Genomic DNA, 23311 nt, shown 5'->3' with positions numbered 1-23311 from the left:
TTCAAAAGGCTTTTGACAAGGTCCCACACAGGAGATTAGTGTGCAAACTTAAAGCACACGGTATTGGGGGTAAGGTATTGGTGTGGGTGGAGAATTGGTTAGCAGACAGGAAGCAAAGAGTGGGAATAAACGGGACCTTTTCAGAATGGCAGGCGGTGACTAGTGGGGTACCGCAAGGCTCAGTGCTGGGACCCCAGTTGTTTACAATATATATTAATGACTTGGATGAGGGAATTAAATGCAGCATCTCCAAGTTTGCGGATGACACAAAGCTGGGTGGCAGTGTTAGCAGTGAGGAGGATGCTAAGAGGATGCAGGGTGACTTGGATAGGTTGGGTGAGTGGGCAAACTCATGGCAGATGCAATTTAATGTGGATAAATGTGAAGTTATCCACTTTGGTGGCAAAAATAGGAAAACAGATTATTATCTGAATGGTGGCCGATTAGGAAAAGGGGAGGTGCAACGAGACCTGGGTGTCATTATACACCAGTCATTGAAAGTGGGCATGCAGGTACAGCAGGCGGTGAAAAAGGCGAACGGTATGCTGGCATTTATAGCGAGAGGATTCGAGTACAGGAGCAGGGAGGTACTACTGCAGTTGTACAAGGCCTTGGTGAGACCACACCTGGAGTATTGTGTGCAGTTTTGGTCCCCTAATCTGAGGAAAGACATCTTTGCCATAGAGGGAGTACAAAGAAGGTTCACCAGATTGATTCCTGGGATGGCAGGTCTTTCATATGAAGAAAGACTGGATGAACTGGGCTTGTACTCGTTGGAATTTAGAAGATTGAGGGGGGATCTGATTGAAACGTATAAGATCCTAAAGGGATTGGACAGGCTAGATGCGGGAAGATTGTTCCCGATGTTGGGGAGGTCTAGAACGAGGGGTCACAGTTTGAGGATAGAGGGGAAGCCTTTTAGGACCGAGGTTAGGAAAAACTTCTTCACACAGAGAGTGGTGAATCTGTGGAATTCTCTGCCACAGCAAACTGTTGAGGCCAGTTCATTAGCTATGTTTAAAAGGAAGTTAGATATGGCCCTTGTGGCTACAGGGGTCAGGGGGTATGGAGGGAAGGCTGGGTTCTGAGTTGGATGATCAGCCATGATCATAATAAATGGCGGTGCAGGCTCGAAGGGCCGAATGGCCTACTCCTGCACCTATTTTCTATGTTTCTGACATCCTAAACTCAATGCAGGCTTTTGTGTTTTTTGATTAGAGCTTCAATAACCCATTAGCCAGGGTTCCCAAAAATCACCAGGTTTAGCCTTCACCCCAACAGGAATTGTTGCCCCTGGTCTCTTGATATCACACTAGTGAAAGCCTCCCACTTAATATTTGTTCCTGCCCCTTCAAATAGGTTCTCCGAATTGACCCCTGATAGATCTTCCCTAATTTCCTCAAACTAGACTTGCACCAGCTTAGAATCCTAACCCGTGGACCTGTATGATCTTTTTCCATTACTATCTTAAAACTAGTAGAATTATGTTCAGTAGTGATAAAGTGCTCCCTGACTGCGACTTCAGATACTTATTCTGCCTCATTCCTTCAGACGAGGTGCGTATTGCACCTCCCAAGTAGGGCCTCTATACGTTTTATCCTGTACACATTTCCATAAGACAGTCCTATTGAGCTGACACTGCCAGTCGATCATGGCTAATTCATTTCCCCTCTCAATCCCATTATCCTACCTTCTTCTCACAACTTTTTACCACCTTACTAATTAAGAACCCATCAATCTTTTTTTCTATTTCAAGAAAGCTCCTTCTTTTGAAGTTATATACTGTGTATTATGCCTTTCCAGTTACCAAGTAACACTTAATACTACTGATCTAATACAAAGCTCTTATTTCTGTTCCAAACCACTTTCCTATTTTAACCAATATATAGTACTGTGCAAAAGTTTTAGGCCAGAAGTAATACGTGAGCAGGTTACTACGAGACAGCATAATATGCAGTCAAGTTCTGAAGGAAATTAAAAACTTATTGGAGTGGAGAACCTAGTAGATCAATCAAAGTAATTTGAGTAACAGGATGAGTGCAACTTATTGACAAATACTCTTACAACCTTTTGTCCAAAGTCAGGGGACTTCAATGAGCCAACATTGTACCCTCTGTACAACTGAAATTTTCAGTGACTGGTAAATATTGCCAGGATGGCAGATCACCTGATCCCAGCCTTGTCATTTCAAATATCTGCCAAGTTCTACACTCCACAACTTTACTTTATTCCCTTCAGGTCTTGGCTGCCTATATCCTACATTAACTTGATTAGATTATGAGATTTTTTTTTATATACATTGCTGATTCCTCTGAAACTGGCACATTAAGTGCTGCCAGTACTGACTTACAGTAAGTAACAAACTAGAGTTGTCAATCCCCATACATGTATATTATCATAGACAATATCAGAGGTTAAAGGCTAACAATCTGCCATGACGGTATCAGTTATGTATAATAGATCCCATTTGACCAGAAATCTAAAGCCATCCCTTTTCCACCATCTTGTCACTTTGTTCTGCTCTGCTCTTCCATAGTTATTAGTAAATGTTACCCTTAAGGCCCTGCTTTTTACCCTTTCCCTTGCTCCCTAAAATCTACATGCTGGAGGACATCACCCTTCCTTTAATAGTAAGCAATGTGACCCTCGACTTTTATTTCTTCATTCTTCCCCTTGAGAATGCTCTGCAGCTCTTCAGTGAACTCCAATGGGGAGATGACACTTTTCAGTCACTTGTCTTGTTTCCATAACAATCAAAACTCTCGTCACTTCTGTGCTATCATTTCTGACGACATATCTTCAACCTTAAACATTAACTGTTTCTCCTCCCAGACAACCTGTTGAGTATTTTCAGCCTCTTCCGATTTATTTTAGATTACCAGCATCTGCAACTGCATGGAGAGATTCAAGTTTGAGAACAAAAGTCTAGCTGATGCTTTATAACGTATAAGGGTTGCCCGAGAAGTGAGGTTGCTTGGTAAAGTGTTTCTTGGGAATTGGATTAAAAATCAGAACTGCTTTGTGCTGACAGGCACAGTTAGGATCCATATACGTAGACTATGGTTTATTTTCACGGTATACCCATCGGTGCAAACATCCCAGATAATAAAATGTGGATTTAACTCTCAACCCCAGCATGTGCCGAATTAAAACAACACCCTCGTCATCCTGGATTACCGGCGCATCAATGTAGATTCTGCCTGTGCCAGCAACCCCTTACAGAGTCCCCACTACCACCGGCTTCGCGGCTGCTGCAGTTACCATGGCGGCCTTGGCGTCTTTGGCGAAGACAAACTTGTCGATGCGCTCTCTCTCCTCCTCTGGTACACTGCGGGCTGCCAGCAACCACTCGGAGCAGCGGGGCTGCCAGGAGCCAAAGCTGAAAGCCCAGCGCACCCGCTCCATCTTCGAGCTGAGCCAGGCCGCCGCTGCCGCCTCCTTACACAATCTCATGCCCTTTAGGGCCACCACCCCGCCAGGAAAGCAGGCCGGCCATTGCCCAAACGCTCCGCAACAACCCCTTCAGCACCGCTCCATTCTCACCCTCCGACCTTTGTTCCGGAAGGAGCGTTCAAGGGAGAGCTGGCCAATAAGAAAATGGAGGCGGGTTCTAAAGCGGGGCAATGCCGTTTGATTGACGGGGAATAACAACCAATGGGCGCGGGGCTGTGGCTAGCCTGCAGTGAGCGTGGACAGGTTCACCTCCGTTGTTAGGTTCTTTGTATTGGGAACGTGGACGCCGCCGTCTTCCCCTCAGGTTTACTTTGAACGTCTTGTAGTTTAGCCACCAGCTATTTTTATGTGTGATATTGTGTATATTGGATTGATTGTGTGCAGGTTTAAACAGTTTCCTATTACTTTCTCTGAGGATTTGCCTCGAGATAGTTTAGAGATTTCACCTATTGTTGTGTTTTAATGGCATAGTGGCCTGTTCTGCTCGTTCTGAAGCGTGAGAATTGATTTTTGGTAAAACTCCAAATGTTCCAGTGCAGGTATAAGTGGAAATACAAGAGTTGTTCATAAATAATCTGAAAGAGAATAATAAGTTATAACTTTAAAGCCATTTTCCCATGTGTTGCAGGTTGGATCATTTAGGTTGGATGATTTTCAATTGTTATACTCATTGAGTGAAATAGTAAACAAGATACTTGCTGGAGGAAAAAGTTAATCCTTCAGATTAATGTCATTTTATCAGAGTGAGTTTATTTATCTAAGTTTAGGGTTCTGGAAGGAAACTAAAGGTTTCTGGAACTGTTGCAGTAGAGGTGAAGAGGCTTTGGGTTAGGCAAGCTTGAGGGGCGGGAGCTGATTCGCCTACACGTTATGTTTCATCGTTTTATGGGAGCGAAAGGAGGAAATAGAACACATGTACCATTTTTCACAACTTCAGGCTGATCAATAATTTAGAGGTAAATCGGGGGTAAAGTGATTAAACTAGAAGCCGAGAGAAGACTTCTGTTGACGCTTGAAGAGATCTCTCTTAGGACAGTACGGTACAACCTTAATGTATATAACCATGCTGGATTATGCACACAGTAGGGTTTGAACCCACATATTTTTAGGCTCAGTGAATCCACTCTTTTTTTCCAGTTCAGAACACTAACTTCAAGTCTAGGAATCTAGGAAATGCAGCACATAATCTATGCTAAGATGTTTAAGAACCTGATATAGACAAACCACATAGGCATTCATCAGATAAAAAAGTACTTTTACCCCTTGTTCTCCATTTTACCCTAACTATAAGACTCTAGTCTCTATAGCCTGCTTACATAACCCGATAAGCAGAGCACCAGTGGCTTTTGGCATCGTCTGATTTTGTGATTATGAGGAATGCTAACTTATTTACAGTGTTTTTAAACTTGCTTTGATAACATTGAAGAAGGCAACTGTAAAGTACCTCCACATATCAACTCAAGGTTATTGCTATGTTGAATCATAATTTGTTTAAGTGTAAGGAGTACCCACTCCACACTGGCCAAGCTTAAGACAGTCTTACTGTCATCGGTTTTTGACTTGTGCTTCACCATTCTTATTCAAGACACACAAAATGCTAATGCTGGAGGAACTCAGCAAGTCAGGCAACATCTATGAAGGGGAATAAACAAACAAAATTGCAAGCCAAGAATCTTCATCAAGATTTCCTCCTGATGAAGGGCCTTGACCTGAAACGTCAACTGCTTATTCCCTCCATAGATGCTGCCTGACTTGCTGAGATTTTCCAGCATTTCATGTGTGTTGCTCAAGATTTCTAGCACCTGCAGAATCTCTTGTGTTTATTAATCTTATTCATCTGCTCAGTCTGAAACAAATACTGTTCAATCTCAATTTTCTGTTCAATGATGAGATAACCTAGCTGAGTTGGTTCCAAGTGCTTACATAGGGATGGCTGCAGTTATTGGACAAGGAACGGGTGAGTTACTGCATTGATTTGAATGGGAACTGAAGTACAAAATAGCAGTTTTTCATTACCCGTTAATATATCACAAGAGATGCCAAACTGGGGAGCAAGAAGTATCTTTTGATGTTAAATCTGAGCTTGTATTCATCTAGATGCCCAGGATGTGGAGATAATGACTGCCTTGATACAGCGCTCCTGACAGAGAAATGGCATGCTTACTGGAAATATGTATTGATGTTCATAATTTCATAATTTGATGAATGTTTATATAAACCTGTTTATGCATTTATGAGCTTGTTTCAATTGCACATCTTCTAATGTGATATATGAATTTAAAATACCAATTTCTCCAAAGAAATCACCACTTTCTTTAAAATATTATTTTAGAATGAAACAGTTCAAGAGGAAGAGGAAAAGCAACTTTACATTGAAAGAAACTGAAATCTTACTGAAGGAAGTGAGGGATAAGAAAGATATAATATATACACAGCAACATGATGCAGTAACCAATGAGTTAAAGTGGATGGCTTGGAAGGAAATAGCAGAAAAAGTCAGTGCTGCAAGTTGCAGCGAACAACGTACTGCTTATGAAGTGAAGAAGAAATATACTGATTTAAAGTGTTATTTAAAGAAAAGAGGGAAATGCTTAGACAGGATGGAAGAAATAATGACTGACTGTAGCCCTACTTCACTACATGGCTTTAATGACAATGTTTTCAATGGCGGAACATCTTGTCATTTTGAAGATTCTCTATTGGTCAACGAACCCAATAGATCTGTTTGTGTAATAAAAGTGGAAGATGCAGGTGATGTAGAAGAGGAGGAGGAAGAGCAGGAGCCACAAAATACAGAGGTTTGTCTATTACTTATTACGGCATGTTCAAAGAGAGAGTGTGAAGGGCTTGGTTTCTGACAAATGTGTGCATTTGGGAAGTTTATTGCTAAGAACCATTTGAGGAGCATCTCTGTGATTGAGAGATCTGAACACAATTGAAATAACATTAATTTAGAAACCTGGAAGCGTCCATTTATTTCTGAACTGCCCATGTACTCAAGAAGGAAGGAACAAGAAGGAAGCATGAAAGTATTAACCAGAGGTCCATAAGTTATCAATCACTTGCATTCCTTCATTTTTATGACCTTAGACAAGTCTAATGCTTTTACGAAGAAAACCAGCCGGATAATGTACTTTGCAATAACTTTAAGTTTAGAATTATCCTCTACAACATGGTGGCACAGCTGGTAGAGCTGAAGAGCCAGTTTTCATGCTGTAACTCTGTTTCTTTTAACTTTGAATAGCAGGCTGTGCTTCCATAAATTGCTACAAGTTTACATTTTGAGTTCTAAGCATTTAATACCAAATACAACCGCTGTAAATATTTAGAAAGCAGTACCATTGATAAATGTTCTGTATTTAACTTAATCATTGTTTAAAATGTTATATTTTACATGTACACGCTATGTAGATTCACTTGTTTGGGATAACTTAAATCATTGGTTTTCAAAGTGGAGACATGACTCTGGGGTAGGTTACTATATCCGTTTTTGTACAGTCTGGTACATGGACTGTAGAAGGAGTTATTATTAGCTTGTTTGGGTAAACCGTTTGGTTAAGGTAAGTTGTCTGAAAAACTGAAAACCACTGATCTAAATGAATTCTTTAAAGGAAAATGATGTCTGGATGAATCTAGCAAAGACAACATTTATTGTCCATCATTAATTATCTGTGATAGGATGCTAGTAAGCTGCTGCCTTGGACATTGCAGGCCTGCCTGCACAGGTACTCCCACAGCTCTTTCGGGTAGGAGGCTCCAGATTTAGATCCATTGATGATGAGGAGATATTTCACCATCACACCATCACATTGGGATGCATACTAAAGGGCAGGTTGCAATTTGTTATTTCTGCACTGGAGAAAATGTCTACTCTGACAATGCCTCCCATGATTTCACAATACTTCTTTTAGGTCACCCCTCAGTCTCTAGCACTCAAAGAAAATAATCCAAGTTTGTCCAACTTCCTCTTATAGCTGATGCTGTGTAATCTAGTCAACATCCTGGTGAACCTGTTCCGCACTTTCTCCAAACCCTCCATGTCCTTCCTGTAATATGTCAACCAGAACTACACACGATATTCCAAATGTTACCTAAGAAAAGTTATATATTTAACACTTTGACTAATGAACACAAGTATGCTATGTGCTTTCTTTATCATTCCCCCCCCCCCACCTACTTGTGTTACCACTTTCAGGGAGCATTCCAAGATCCTTTAGACATTAATGCTCCTAAGGATCCTTTGTAAATTGTATACTTTACTCTTACATTTGACCTTCCAAGCTGCAACACCTCACACTTGTTCAGGTCAAACTCCGAGTCCTGTTTCTCTGCCCACATTTCCAACAGGTCAATATCCTGCTGAACCCTTTTACAACCTTCCTCACTAGCCACAACTCCACCACTTTTGTTTTAACTAATCATCCTGTCCATGTTTTCATCATACCTATCATAAACAGCAGAGGTCCCAGCACTGATCTATGTGGAAAACCACTAATCTCAAAGCTCCATTCAGAATAACGTACCTTCACCACAATCCTCTTCTATAGGCAAGCTAATTTTGAACCCAATCCACCTTAGTCTCCGTGGAGCCCGTGTGTCTTAATCTTTTGGATCTGCCTGTCATGTATATTTTTAAAAGTATTTCTTTTCTTTTGCAGATTAGAAACATGGAAGAAGAATCTGGTGTCATTGCAAGTTCAATCCCTACCACTCGGGGACTGGAAGAAATTGAGAACCTTTCTGAAGTGGAGGGACATTCTTCACACTCTGATCACCCTGCAGCATGGAATTGCAGCTCCGAGTCGCTTTTCCTTATGGAGAAACAGCGGTTAGAACTGGAGAAGCAACGTGTGGTACTAGAATCCGAAAGACTGCAGGTGGAGAAAGAGCGTTTGCAGATTGAAAAGGAAAAGTTACGATACCTGGATATTGCAAATGAAAGGCTGCAGTTGGAGAAGGTTCGGTTGCAGCTGGAGAAGGAGCGTTTGCATCTCAAGAGAGAGAAATTGAAGCTATTAACCATGCAGGCCAATAAGTTATCACAAGAGAATGAATGTAACTCACTGACTGAAAATACAACTTTAAAGCCCATGGATATTGATGCAGAAAAATTAAAACTGGAAAGAGAAAGATTACAGATGAAAAAAGAAAGACTACAGTTATTGAATATTGAGACTGAAAAGCTGCGGATAGAGAAAGAGCGTCTGCAAATTGAAAGAGAACACTTGCAGTTGCAAAAACATTGCCAGAAAAGTCATTCCATTTAATTATTAGCATATTGTTTTTCAACCTAAATCTAATCTAAATTGAATTTTGCATCCTATTTAAGTTACTTTTTGCATTGTGTTATAGAAAGTTCCATACAAATGCCATCCCGCAGTCTATTTTTATCTGTACATTTATGAAGAATTAACATGTATCTGGTTAAAAATTTTATCTCTAATTTTGTGACCTCTTCCAGTCAGACCAAACCTTAACATGTAGCAAAGGCACACAATATAAAGTGTTAAATTTGGACTTAAATTTTGATTGCATTTGCTTAAATTGTATTGATGTATGAATTAGTGTTTAATGGAAGGATCCTTTTAGTCTAATATTTTTTTCTTATAATTGATCTCCATAAAACACTGGTATTGACGTTACTAACTCTTCAAAGGAATTGCAATCAAGCTACTTGTACACTGCTGGTTTATTTTACACTACCTCTAAAACCGAAATATTTTGGCTCACATGTGTTTTTGTTGATTGATGTAAGCTTTTCAGCTAGTGCCTGAAATTATGCCTGTAACAACTGCTGGCCACATCTACAAGGAGGGGAAGAGATGATGTACGATAGATGTGAAATATTTTTATGGTATCCTTTATGTTGCTGCTCCTTTTTGTCCTTATTGTAACAGTGAGCTTTTATTACATTCAATTATATTGATTACTTCAGTGAAATTAATTCATTGGAAGTTCTGAGATTTTATCTGTGCTTGCCATATTCAAATACAATTTCACTGATACAGCTCAACAGATTTTAGATGGATTCCTTTCTCATCTACCCTGCTTGGATTCAATGTCAGGACACAGAAATGAAAAATGTGAAATGCTGCACTGTGATTCCTCAAACTACATTAATATGACAATGGCAACAATCTATCCTTGTCAGCAGTCCGGCCAAAGGAAGTTGGAAAATTTAGGTTTGATCTTTCAAAACACTAGTAAGAGGCTTTCTGTGCATGACCTTATTGTATTATTGTTCTTAAACTGTGTTAAACAAATAATCATGTTCTTTTAAAAAGATAATAGGGTCATGGTAACTTAGAGTTAGGGAGAGAAAGAATTGGCTAGATTTCACGTTATGTTATTTCCATTGAAAAATGTTTTTCATGTGACTGCAACTTTACAGTTAGTACAAGCTACCTTTAGCTGTGGTTTTGACATTTACCTCTGTTTACTTGGAAGTTAAACTGGTAAAAGAAAAATCCTTTTATTTTGTGGTTCAAGTATCATAGCATTTCAGTTTCTAAGTATGAGTTCATTTGATTAACTCATTATTAGTAGTTTATAAGTTTTAGTACAATATATTTGCACAGTAGATAGAAAACCAAAGCTGCATATTATTAGAAAATTTGCACTGTGCCTTTAGTAAGTTGAGGCATTGTGATAAATAGACTACTGACCTCTTCTATTATATCTCATTTGTTTAAATTATAATCCAGCGTTCAGAATAACAAAAAGTGTGCTGGAAATTTTCTTGATTTGAGATTTCAAGTGCTGGCTTCAATAAACTGTTGTTCAGTTTTAACCATTTTCACCCTACTCCTTAGATATATTTTCTGGAAGGAGGCAAGTTTACAAGTAGAATTAATGATAATTATATCTGTATCCTCCAAATTTATATGCCAATGCAAGAAATTCAATAATCCTGTTTTTGCAAATCTGAAGTAAATATTTTTGTTCTATCTGAATAGTATTTGAATGAAAATGAGATGATAAGATATGGCTAATGTACATAGTTTTAAGAATACTGTGAATTAAATTAAACTTCTAGTTTTCTGCATGCATACCTTCTGATCCAAATAAAAAAATAAGGAAAATATCAGAAGTACTTGTTGGGTACCAAAGGGAGAACTAAGATAACACTTGTATGATGTATCAATGAACATGCACTAATGTTTTACTTTACTAACAAATGGATAAAATTTCATTTTTTTGTTACTTGCACTAAATGGGCCAAATAGTGTTGGCTGTATGTTTGAATATTGCTATATTTCATATTTAGTGTAAGCAACCAAGGACAAGTTTCTAGGTCAAAGAGTTTAAAATGGTTTTTCAAATAACCTTCATGTCTTTTGTAATGCATGGAAATAGGTTGCATAAATCAAATGGTTAAGTTAGTTTATCCTAGACTCTTCAGTTTTCTTAAGTAGGAAAGTTTATTCGTTAGGATCCTTGGCCCTGGATGCTAATCAAGAAAATGCAATTGCCATGTTACTCAATCACATAAACTTGCATCTCATAGAGCTGTTCATTGAGTACAGAATTTGGTTTCATCTCACAGTTCAGTTTCTTATGTGAAAAATGGCCACTGCAGTGAGGCATTGGTTCAAAGGATCAAACAACGTAAGGACCTAACGATATGTTTAGACTTCCAATAGAAAAGGGAAACTATTTAGGGAAAAAATAATCAGTACATTTCAATTTATTATACTGACAGACCAATATACTTACTTTGCTTTTTAAATACAAGTTACTTTAAAGTACAAATAAGTGATTGTAGTGGTGACTGTAGCCTTAATTATATGCTTGGAACTGAAAAGTTTTATGACCTAATTAAAATACTAAATATTGAGTATAATTTTCTACCAATGGTCTCAAAAGATATCCAGTAAGCAATGAATGCCAAAACTCAGGCAGTTCTATTAGTGGTTATAGTTGTTATTTACATGTTTTAATTGTTCAAATTCTGTACATCCGTAGATTTAGAAAGAGATATTGTTGCACAATGTTATCCCATTGGTGAACAAATCTTAAAATGGGTTCATAACTTGATTATAAGAGTTTTTTAAAAATGGCTTTTATATACAGTGCCAGATCATCCTAAAACGGTTTCTGAATATTTCCAGCCAAAAAGCTAGTCTGGTGTTGCACAAAGCCATTAAGTCCAAAAAATACCATTCAGGTTAAATTCCCATTCTGTGATATTAACTGAATGAACAGATGGGTCATTATTTTGATTTCATCACTTGAAAACTAGAACTGTTCCTGCTTTTTTTTTCCTGGTTACCAGTCAAAATCCCCTGCAATGAAATGTTTGTGGAGTTTTGATGGACTTCTCAGTTATTCCCCTATGGTCAGAATAGCTTTCAATTATCAGGTGTTATTTGCTTCCAAAATATGCAGAATATTATCCTAGTTATAGTCTGACTGGGGAGTAGAGAAAAAAATATTGGCCTGGATTGCGTTGTCTTTTACCAACAGTTCCAATTAGAATTGCTAGTTTTAAGTTGTTACAATTGCAACCTAGACTTCAGTGCATGCGCAATCAAGTGTGGAAGTCTCCAGATGTAGGTAGCAAAGCTAAACGGAATTAATACTAACTTAGGTTTTACTGCTGATATGGCACCAGCTTTGCAGTCTGTCTCGGGCATTTTGCAGACCCGGCCTCCTTAAGCCCACCCGCCATTACCATGCCACTGGGATCCAATCTGCTTAGAGAGAGTGACATAGTTCTCCACATCCAGCCAAGTACATGCACTGTTTCTGGTTGGGGCACTGGACCAGAGTAATTTGCCTCATCATATATATTCTAAAATCAAATAAATTTTTAAAAAATGTACCACTGAAATTTGTACATTTTAATTCTAATAAATTCTCAAATTTACAAACAATGTCAAATTATAATAATCTTGTATCAAATATTTTTTTCTGTAAACTTTAATGTTTGGCCCAACAACAGTGCACTGGTTGGTAATTTTGACAATAGTGGAACCTGCAATCACAAGTTATTCAGGAAATAATCTTTTATGATCACCTTAGCTACTAAATCACACAGATACATTTGTGTCACATTTTTCATGATGACTGTTATCCATAAGATAAATATTATTGAAAGGAAAAATGTTTCTGTTGGCTAGCTTACCAAAAATAAAGCTGGTATTTTGTAAGAAAATAGTTTCTGAGAGAAAAAAATATCTTCTGAATGTGTTTCTTATTAAAGTGGTTCTATAACTGTAAAAACACGACATTTGGAAATTTAGTTACGACTAGTGGTAAAATTTGTAATATTTAAATCAAAATAAAAGGAATTTTCAACCAACTTGTCCTCGGAGCCATGATTTTGTTTGCATGGATGCTGTTGTTAAGCTAAGATTATCTGGTTGGTGCTGTACTTTGCTTTTTAAATGGTTATCAGTTATTTTATATTGAATTCCTATCAGAAAATGTAAGAACTTTACTGTTTTAAGGAAACTTACTCAAAACATATTAATTTAAAAGAAAACAAATGAACCTGTAGGACATTCTGAAGTAAATTTTTTACATTAAAATTTCAATTGTAATATTGAAACATCTCTCCAGACTTCCCTGTCAGAAATGAAGATCAAGTGTTTGAATGTTGGAAATAAAGCAATTGGTGTATTCTCAAAGCCTGAATTTAAGTATTAAGAACATTTTTATTTCATTTGTCAACACAATATTTTGTGTACTTTCATTAATTGGTGCTCTAATGAAGAGAGTGGATCTAGATTCGGGTTCAGATTTATTTCTCACCTGTACATCAAAGCATGCAGTGAACTACGTCATTTGTGTTAACAACCAACGCACCCAAGGATCTGCTGCGATTACAAGTGTTTCCGCATTCCTGCGCCAATGTAGCCTGTAGTGTTCAGCAGAATAACAAGCAGCAGCAACAACAAAATAAAATAAGACGACAACAGCAAAACAAGCCCCTTTCCTAGGGTTGCCAACTTTCTCACCCCCAAATAAGGGGCAAAAGGTGGTGTGCTGCGGCGGTGTGGGTATGGTGCAGGCCTGGGATGAAGTGACTGAGGGGGCTGGCAGCTGGCAGATGGTAATAGAGACCTTTTTCAAAAGAGAGAGAGAAAAAAAAAACGATCCTGAATAGGTAAACAAATCCAATATATGAACCATGTATACATATCTTCAGTGTTATATATGAAATGTAACACCAAATTCAAGCACAATACAGAGCATAATCTAACACCAAATAACCCCATCTGTATGTGCCTATAGAGCAGAAGTATAATCACTGCAAAAGAGAAAAGGCGGGGGGGAGGGACTCACCAAGTCTACTTTTTCCATGGATGATATTGCTTGCTGCTCTTGACTGGTTCAAGTAGTCCTTTGTCCTTTTGCACAGCCAGAGAGAAGTCCTTACATGACAAGTCACAGTTCACAGATATGAGAAGTTCATTTTTGATCAGCTCTGTGCTGCATCTGTTTCTTATTAAATAGTCAGACTCATGGTCATCAGAGAGAAGATCCTCTCTACAAAGGTATTTGAGCCTGGCACACTGAGGACAAATGAGACAATCCTGAACATGTGGATCAAGTTGGCTTTCCCTACGCTTTGGAAAACTGCCACCCACTTTTCACTGGTGGATTTTGTAGTATCCTGTCGGGCTTTCTGTATTTCCTCCCGGCTGGTACAAAACTCTTCATAGAGTTGGTCCATATTGACTGTCTCTGTCATTTTGAGGGCAGCCACCACCTGCTCCAGGTCAGCAAAGGAGAGCTCCTCATAGAGGCCGATTAGTTTCAGTTTCATCATATTTTCTGGTGAGAAATCAAACCACTTGTCAATGTATGTAATGACAGAGTCATAGAACTTCACAAAGTCCTGTTGCTGCTTGGAGTTTTGTGCTGGCACTTGTTTTTCCATCAGCTGCTTGGTCTTGTATCCAAAAAAGCTGTCCTGTTTCCGCTGAAGCAATTTCATTTTGAACTTTCGGACTTCCTCGTAAACATCTGTGATGCAGAGCTTTGTTCCCTCCAGCTTTTTTACGAGTTGGTAAAAAACACACCCCACGTTGTGGAAAAAGCAGAGATAAATTTCAGTTGCTCCAGTTTTTTCTTCATCCTCAAAAATCCTCTTCAGTGCCACAGTACAGGTCTCAAGTGACCTGAAGTATGAAGTAGGAGCTGGCCAGCTTTGCAGGAGACGTTCGACAGCTGGATGAAGAGAGAGCCATTGTGTGCAAACATGACGCAGAATTTCACGCCACTCAATGTCAACAAAGGCAAAAGATGAATGCAGTTCCTCTCTTCGGGAAGCAGATATTGAGAATTAGCTGTAGACCTTTAGAACAATTGTCTCAATATCCACTGACAGCTGATCACAGGCGTGCTTGCAGGCGTTAGGAGCTGTGTGAGCTGGGCAATTAGCTTTCAGAATGCGATTGTTGGCACTGCTCAATAACTGGTAAACTGGGTGGTGTTTACCAAAGTTTACATGGGCATTATCTGCTGCATAGGCTGTGACGTGTCTAATATCCAGTTCATACTTTTCCAGACAGCTCATCAGAGCTTGATGTTTGCCATTTGCAGTTTCCTCACTGTCTTCATAAAAGACAAGTAACTTGCACTGCACTCCATCAGACACAGAGAAATATCTCACGCACACTGGAAACATCTTTCTATCTCCCTTGTTTGAGGCATCGGTGGCAACTGAGAAATATGTGGACTCCGCGGGTTCACCTTCTGTCGGGCTGACGGGCTTAACCCACGTCTTTTTTGCTTCCCATTGCTTGTTGAAGCTGCACAGTCTTTTCTTTTTTGCAGGTTTATCCATATTTGCACATGCCAAACCGACCAAACAACACCAGACGTTACTGAAACTTTTTGTCTTGGCAGGAGTTGGCAAAATATAGCACACAACTGATGCGCATAAGGGGGCCTGGGATTGGATGACAGGTGAATCACTCGTGCGTGGCGTCAACAGCACATGCAACATGCAGGCCCGCTGTTGTATCAGATCTAGGATCTGTCTGTAAGCGTGCCCTCTGGTGATTAGAGAGTAGAAGCAGTCAAATACGGGACAAGGCGGTCCCGTATGGCACAAACCAAGTTAGCTCAATATATGGGATGTCCCGGCTAATACGGGACAGTTGGCAACCCTACCCTTTCCCAACCACCCACTCACACAGACAGGCCTCCAACCCTAGGACAGGCTGCCTCCTTGGCCTCAGATCCACAGGCATTGGGCCTCCGCCCTCCATTCCCTGGCCTGGATGCAGACATTGGGCCTTTGACCTCCAGTTAAGCTGGCCCAGGAACTTCGACCTGTGGTTCTCTACCTCCACACTTGCCCACTTCAGTCTTGGACCTCCGGGTTGACCTTTGGCCTTGTCATCCGGACTTTACCAATCTCTAATATTAAAAACAAACATTGTGTTTGTTATCATTTGACTTAATAAAGTTGATCAATGAAAAGTTTATACTAGTAAAAAGGAATTTAAAGAATTGTGGCTGTCGGCTTAAATTAGCTGAAACTCCACGAAAATCCACTGATATTTTATAAGCAACACACACAATTCTGGAGGAACTCAGCAGACTAGGCCGCCTGGCCTGCTGAGTTCCTCCAGCAGTTTGTGTGTGTTGCTTGGATTGCCAACATCTGCAGATCTTCTCTTGTTTATGATATTTTATAAATTCAGTTTCTAGTATAAAAATAACTTGATAGGTAAATTTAACTAAAACCTTTGGTTATTGTTACTTTCAGCCTTTGTGCCTAGACCAGCAGCTTGAAGGGAAAAGAGATCTGCTAATGAATAGGTTTGTGGCAGAGTTGCTCGTGACCTGTGGTGTTAGTGGGCCTGTGAAATTCACTCTGAGCTAAATATTGGTCTGTGAATGTGTGCCAGGGCAATAGACAATGCAGTTCGTCCTGATTCTGCACCTGAAGGGCAACTTTGTCACAGAGGGTGATGAGTACATGGAACGAGCTGCCAGAGGAAGAGGTGGCGGCACTTACCACAGTACCATTTAGGAATAGGTCCATGGAGAGGTGGAGCTTTGAAGGATATGAGCTCAATATAGAAAGTTTGGACTACATGAATATGCGCTGTGGTCAGCACGGACTGATTGGGCCGAAGGGCCTATATCTGTGCTGTATTTCTCTATGACACTATGCCAGGATAATGATGAGCATCAATTTTGCATGGCTGTCTGAACGTCACTGGGCCATTTCTCAAATCACAGAAGTAGGTTAGTCATTCCTATTGATTCAATGCTGGCACTCAGAGCAGCCTCATTTCTCCCATTTATTGTGTAACCTATTATGTTTCATGTGCCCATCAACTTCCCTTTAATTTCATGTCCATTATCTAATCAGTAATTTACAGTTGCCGATTAGCCCACTAAATGGGGGCCATCTCTCTGTCCCTTGTTAGAGAGAGAGCCTGTCGCATGTTGAACTGTCGGGTAAACTATAGTTTCTGTGGACTGCCGATTATGGTCTCTCTTTGGGGGCTTTGCGCTGTGTGCTGGGTGCTGATGCTTTCTGCTGAAACGGTTGGGGCGGGGGTGGTGGGGTTGATGCTTTGCTGCTGCTTGCTTTGCTTTGGGGTTCTAACATTTTTCTATTGTTCATTCTACTGGGTTCTTCTGTTTTCGTGGATGTCTGCGAAGAGGAAGAGTTTCAGGTTGTGTACTGTTTACATTCTCGGATAATAAATGCAACCATTTGATCCAGTATGCCTTTGGAGACATAGACTACAGGTGTTGCAATCTGGACCAAACAAAAACTATTGGAGGAACTCAACGGGCCAGGCGGCATATGCATTTGGAAAGGAATGGTTGATGTTTTGGATGAAGACCCTTCATCTGAATTGAAGGAGAGGAGATAGTCAGTATAAGGGGGTGAGAGAGGATTAATTGACAAATAAAGTCAAAGTCAAGGGGGAGGGTGGAGATAGTGATGGAAGCTGGAAGGTGATTGGTGGAGGAAATAAAAGGCTTTATAAAATGAAATTTGATAAAGAAAAGATGTGGAAAAACCAAATATGGAAAAAGGAATAGGGGACTCTGTGGAGGAGTGTGTAGGTGATCGGGAGGTGGAGTCTGTTGGGGGAGGGAAGGGTGGTAGAGATGACTTTGGGATGCGAAAGGAAATGAGCAGCCCAGTCCGGGAATAATGTGTAACCTTCATGTTCAGGGCACGTTATTGAATTTCCAATTGATGTACACCTTTTGTATTCTTCTGCTAAACACAGGTTTATTAAGTTCTAGTTAAGAATGATCTTAACTACCATCCCAATGCATCTTCCGGTGACTTGGCTATGTCTGTACTTCGCTTCTGAACATCTCTGCCATGAAAGTGAACTGCATCCCACGACAGAATCGGTGCCAGTGTTGACGGGCACCTCAAAAGGCTTTTCTCAATCTTTCTCACTGTCTCTCACCTTCAACAAGTGTCCTGCTGGATTGCAGCTAACCTGCAAAAATGGGAAACTATTCAACCTATGTAACCTCCAGCCCAGAACCAAGGTCGCCCGAATATTATTCATTGAGCTATAGAACTCAGATGACGTTTGCATATCTTCAAATTAAAAGGCCAATTTCCAAGTTATTGTTGATACATTCACTGAAGCCATATGAGAGATTGGGTCTTACACAAAGTATCAACAAGGCACTGATTCTCAACCAACATATGCATGGTGTACAGTCACACCCTCTAACAATAAAGATCAATCATATGGTTTTGGAAAATATATAACACTTCTACATCTGAGGACCATCCCTCAACAGAGGTTGATATTGAAAATGAAATTCAATAATATTAAGTGTACTAACATAGATGTCACCATAAGGAAAAAGACTTTGAAGATCAAACTCCGTACAAAGCTTACATTGTACTGGGCAGCAGAAGGTACCTCAAAGTACTGGCGAGAGAACAAGTGATTCTGTCCTCGCAATATCCTCCAAGTCCCTTGGCAGATTAGGAAACCAACATCCATGTCACTGGGGTCATCATTACTCACTGAGCTCTGGTGAGTAAGCTATGGTACTTACACGCTTATCACTAGACTCCTCAAACAGACTCTTGGTTCTGTCTCCAGGTAGTTACCAGTTGCTTCTAAAGAACATTTGGGATGGCATCAGGAACCGTGAAACCATTGCTCAGCAGAACTGGAGGAAGGAGCGTACCACCTCTAAACTACCCATCCATCCTCTGGAAAGGTCTCTAGGTCTCTCATTGACCCCACCAATCAGCTCAGAACCCACACAACAGAACTGAAAGGTGGTCATCTCATTCTCAAGGTAGTGGTCAAGAAAAACGTGTTAGCTTTAACCCCTCCATCTTTCAACAGTGTTCCCCTCCTGCTGACCGTGTCGGCCACCCTCATTTTCAACAACAGTGCTTAATTTGCTTTAGAGTGTTTTACGTATGTTACAAGTGAAAATATTACACTATTATTAATTCTGTTGATTCCTGATCAGTTTGCATGAAAACAGAAATGCAACTCAATTTTTAAAAAATGTTTATGAACTCTGTATTCACCCTTACAACTACTGAAAGACAAGTCATTAGAATTCAGAGTTCATGGAGTCCCTAGGTCACAGAAGGCCTTACTTGTGAAAATCCAACTTTATGCAGATTCTCTCAGATTCTGCCCTCAGGAATAACACTTGAACCTCTGGGAAACAGAGCAGAAATCACCCTTGGGAGAACCCAATGCCATTTCCATTCTGTCCTTCAGGTAAGGCCAAATGTTACAAACACCAAGCCACATCTCATTAGCAGAACTGCTTATTAAGCTGCTGATAGTTTGACGGATGGATCAGCTCCCAGCCTCCTCCCCTGCTACATCTTCACCAGGGCTGCACTCAGACGCATTTGTCACAGTTGACTTGCTGTTGACAACTCCCACCCCCAATGTTGTTCTTCCCCAGTCTACTCTTCCAAATCAATCCTGAGTGCTGTTGACACTAAGGATTTCACTGTATGATTTGGGTCTGGGGTGGGTGGAGGGAACTATTTCCTTCTGATTTACGGAAAATTCAGTTAACAGACTGCCCTTGGGATTGTAAACCAGGGAGCCTCGACACTGTAAATTTTGATAATCCACTGTTTCAAAATCTCAATTGTTCAACATTTGGCTCACCAGGTGATGTTTGCCACACTAGCCAGGATGATTCCTGCACTCCTTTTTACACACCTGGGTTCATGTTAAGTCTTTTGTCTTCCAGTTGCCCTGATTTTCATGCTCCCTTGAAACCCACCTGGTTCTGTTTCCAATATTACCTTGAAATTTACTGGATTCGCTGGAACAGATGTCATTCTGTTGTGTATAAATTATTGGTTCTCAAAAACTTCATCACGAATAATAGACCCCTGCAGCTCAGAACAAGGCCATTCACTCCGCTTGTTTACGTCAATTCTTGATAAGTGCACTTCCCTCATTTCCCCTTGTCGCTCACTTCCCTCACCATCATAAATTTATTCAAATCCCTTTGGAAAGTCACTGTTGAATTTGATTCCACAACCCATTTCAGGCAGTGGGTTCCAAACCATCATGCATTCATGCGTTAAGTTTGTATGTAAATATGAAATAAAATACTCCATGTAGCACAATGAGGTGTGGATTTTACCAACATTCTGATATTCAGGGAAATATAAGAATTATTCAGTTTTATTCATTTTAGTGGGTACAAAAACACAATTTATTACACAGTACAATATTTTGTTTTGACTATACATTGTAGACTGAGGTGTAAACTAACATTCCCTTTCAAGTTAAACATATGGCAGTTTGAATTATGCAATATTTGTAGTGAATGAAATGGAAACATCAAACAAGAAGACAACGTGTTTTCTTCATTACAAAATTATTTTATACGTTAATAAGGTGTGGCATTATTTTTCTATATTGCAACAGAATCTTCCCTAAATGGTTAAAAAAAGATTTTTTATTTCCACTACTGATTTTTTTTTCTCATTAACATACTTTCATTAAAAAGCAAGCATTTTGTTCCTTTCAAAAAAAAACTTCCCTTTTTAAAGAAAAAAGATTAACATTTGCAGTAAAATTTTCACAAATTTTACATATTTATTATTTCCCTTCACGTTTCCATTGTTTGTTTTCCAGGATAAGTGGTTCACTCCTCTTTACTCTATGGATAATCTGAAACTTAGACACAGGCTAATATGTTCATTAATTGCTATTTTCATAATGTGTCTCAAGACAAAAGCCAAGTGTGATTTCTTCTAGCAATGGGACCTTCACATCTGGATTTCTACTGGTAATGATTTTGTTTCCTTAGTGGCATATATTTCTTCACATTTTTAGATTCCTTGTTCTGCAACCTTGATGGAATTTTCCTGATGTCAGGTCGGTGTTGGGCTGGTTTAACCATAGCTCATGCACACTTTTTCCTAGTAATCTGTTTCAAGCAAGTTCTCTCCCATCCTGCTTTTAGCCTTCACTTTATGTGAGGATCCTTGCAATGTTGTCACAATCTGTGCTGCTTTCGCGTTAGTCACAGAGACTGTTGTCTATATTTTGTTTTAAGGCACTCAAATAATATTTGGTTTTTATGGTAGATCTGATGCTACTATAGCCAATCCTGGGTTCTGTCTAATGGTAGGAACATTGTGCACAGCCTTTGAGCAGTCTGGAGTCAATACACGGCCATTTTCTCCAACACTTCCAGTTATGGATAACCTGGCTTTGTTTCTCATAGCTTCTGAAAAGGTTAGCTGAATTGAAAAGAAAGTAGTATTATTTAATGATCTTATTCTGGTAGGAGCAACAGCAAAACACACTAAACACAAAGAAGTCATTCTTAGCTAGGAAATAAGCAGGTGAACACTGTAACATCCTCTTACATATTTTTTATGACCAAAGCTTAATATGTAAGCAAGCAGTACCACATACCACAACACTTCATTACAAATGCACCACCCACTTTATTAGGCCCTAAATCCTACCCCTAAATTTTAACACTTTCGGTTCCATATACGTTGTAACCTTCTCTATATGTTGCTAAATTCTGGGTATTCTGCGAGGAAGTTGGATTAAAATTCTGTGTACTCTTTGCCACCTTCATTCTCTTCGCCTCTGCCCTGGACTTGTAACAGAATTCTACCAAAGCCACCAGCATTGCCAAACCAAGGCCTCCAACTAGAATATAGAAGACTCCAGCTACGTTGCTAAGGCTCAAAGCGCTCGTCTTGTCCTAAGGGAAACAAAAGGCAAATTAATTAGATTTCTGTATAGAGTGTTCATGTAACAAGGATAGGACAGTACAGAACTAAAACTACAATCTATCTTAAAGTAATCAATTTCAGAAACAGCTGATTAGGCAACTAACTTTAACTAAAGTGTCTTTATTATTTTACTTTCACAAATATAGACCTAATAATATAATCTGATAAATAGCATGTCCCTAATGATGAACTTAATATGCAGACATTCCTTTGGCTCTTTTTATGAAACTTAGTCACATAAGTAAGAAGAGTGTGTTAGTGAACAAGGGAGAAAGAATAAGAATATTAATATGAAAATATATTCTTAAGTGCAAAAAGTAGGTAAAAATATTTTATAAAATTTTCAAGTGTGGCTCTAAATACATTGAATGATAATTTTTTTTGCGGGGGGTTATCGTTACTATTGTTACTAAAGTGCTTAAAACAGAAAGGCAGACAGAAGAAGTAGGTTAAGTAAAGTTGGGAAAAAGTTTGGCTAGCTGAGATACACTTTTGGAAGATCATTCATTGCAGGATATTGATACTATGTTCAAAGTAGCCATTTTACTCAGTCCTCATTTTTTTGAGTATTTTCACGACTACTGTCTGGTGGATGGATTGCAGGCTGCTAGTAAAGTCTGTGTGATTTCCCATCAGTTGTTTCTGTCAGGTTATCATCAAAGATTTTCAGAAGCATTGGGGTGATCTGTTGGGCTGAACTATGGCTGCCATTTGCAGATAGACAAGCCCTACATTTATAAAGTTTTGCCTTTAACTAGAGTCAAGTTGAGTGATGGTTGCCAGCACACCCGCCATGAAGTTCTACCATTGATCTTCACATAGAATGCAATGGCAGCCTGGTTGTACTAAGGTTCCCCAAGATAATGCTAGGCAAAATGCCCTTAATATCTTTTACAGTCAGTTCAGAATCCCCAGTCTTTTCATTGGGAATTCAGAACCTGGAGATTAATAGGAGAAAGGAGAGCTACTTATTATTTATTTATTTTAACATTTTAATCAATAATGTATAATCTACTGTGTTTTTGAAGTTTATTGTTTGATATTTAAAGTAATGTTATTCATTTTTAAATGTCTCAATCAAACAAACAAATTTTAAAAACCCTGACAACTTTGACCGGAGGTATGGCTCCAACTTCAACCATCAGGGAATCCCTGGGGCAAAGACTTAGCAGTACACTGGCTGAGGCATCACATCCATCAGCACAATTCAGTCGTTCAGGGTTCAGTCCAGCACAATTAAACTGACCTATATGCAGCATCTGCATAATGGTGGGTGGAGTGGTGGAGAGAGGAGGTTGGGGTGGTGTTCGGGTGAAATTAAGCTAAATTGGTGTGTAATGCTACAATAAGGAGCACTATTCTTTCAATAGAAATCTATTTGCTTTTTCTTTGCTAAATGATTAAAAATCTATGATAACAATTAAGAAATAGATATGGCCAGTATTTCTCCCTCAAATTAACTAATTATTTATTTACGCTAATATGTTAGATTGTTCTTCAACATAACGACTACAATATTTATCTACTTAAGTAACACCACTGCTTAATAATTCACTAACTTGAATAATATGCATGTTTTTATTACATGCTCCTGTCATTGCTGAGTTATACAATAGCCCTTCTGTTCCAATGGACAAAAGT

At 39.3% G+C, this 23311-nt stretch overlaps 3 protein-coding genes across 10 annotated transcripts in view; 1 reads left to right on the top strand and 2 right to left on the bottom strand.

Annotated features, from left to right (window-relative positions):
* aasdhppt (aminoadipate-semialdehyde dehydrogenase-phosphopantetheinyl transferase) overlaps positions 1 to 3543 on the bottom strand; it is a 60581-nt gene extending 57038 nt beyond the window's left edge. For both annotated transcript variants that reach the window (XM_063054096.1, XM_063054097.1), the window contains exon 1: positions 3262 to 3543. In XM_063054096.1, the coding sequence (XP_062910166.1) occupies positions 3262 to 3453 (192 nt within the window). In that variant the 5' untranslated portion in view covers positions 3454 to 3543. The remainder of the gene's footprint in view (positions 1 to 3261) is intronic.
* A 153-nt stretch (positions 3544 to 3696) lies between these two features.
* Positions 3697 to 12748, top strand: msantd4 (Myb/SANT-like DNA-binding domain containing 4 with coiled-coils). 3 transcript variants are annotated; one of them, XM_063052866.1, is made up of 3 exons: positions 3697 to 3757; positions 5786 to 6251; positions 8112 to 12748. In XM_063052866.1, the coding sequence occupies exons 2-3, from the start codon at positions 5787 to 5789 to the stop codon at positions 8718 to 8720; spliced, it is 1074 nt and encodes a 357-aa protein (XP_062908936.1). In that variant the 5' UTR covers positions 3697 to 3757; position 5786; the 3' UTR covers positions 8721 to 12748. The 3 variants fall into 3 exon arrangements, with proteins under 3 accessions (XP_062908936.1, XP_062908934.1, XP_062908935.1); XM_063052864.1 differs by having other exon boundaries at positions 3703 to 3992; XM_063052865.1 differs by having other exon boundaries at positions 3703 to 5410.
* Positions 12749 to 20113: 7365 nt separating this feature from the next.
* The window catches only part of LOC134349571 (glutamate receptor 4), a 244598-nt gene continuing 241400 nt past the window's right edge, over positions 20114 to 23311 (bottom strand). For 2 of the 5 annotated variants that reach the window (XM_063054098.1, XM_063054099.1), the window contains exons 15-16: positions 21505 to 21639; positions 20114 to 21160 (exon numbers count right to left, since the gene is read on the bottom strand). In XM_063054098.1, the coding sequence (XP_062910168.1) occupies positions 20996 to 21160; positions 21505 to 21639 (300 nt within the window). In that variant the 3' untranslated portion in view covers positions 20114 to 20995. Of the gene's footprint in view, positions 21161 to 21391; positions 21640 to 23311 lie in introns of all 5 variants that reach the window. The other 3 variants (XM_063054100.1, XM_063054101.1, XM_063054102.1) reach the window with 2 other exon arrangements.

Source organism: Mobula hypostoma, chromosome 7 (assembly GCF_963921235.1).
Source record: "Mobula hypostoma chromosome 7, sMobHyp1.1, whole genome shotgun sequence".
In the NCBI taxonomy this organism is placed as follows: domain Eukaryota; kingdom Metazoa; phylum Chordata; class Chondrichthyes; order Myliobatiformes; family Myliobatidae; genus Mobula; species Mobula hypostoma.
The sequence above is the reverse complement of the archived record's forward strand: the minus strand, read 5'-3'. Positions and strand labels throughout refer to the sequence as shown.

Coding starts and splice junctions, on each gene's coding strand:
- msantd4 (XM_063052864.1), top strand. Junction 6,252..8,111: donor AGGAGCCACAAAATACAGAG/GTTTGTCTATTA, acceptor TTTCTTTTGCAG/ATTAGAAACATGGAAGAAGA.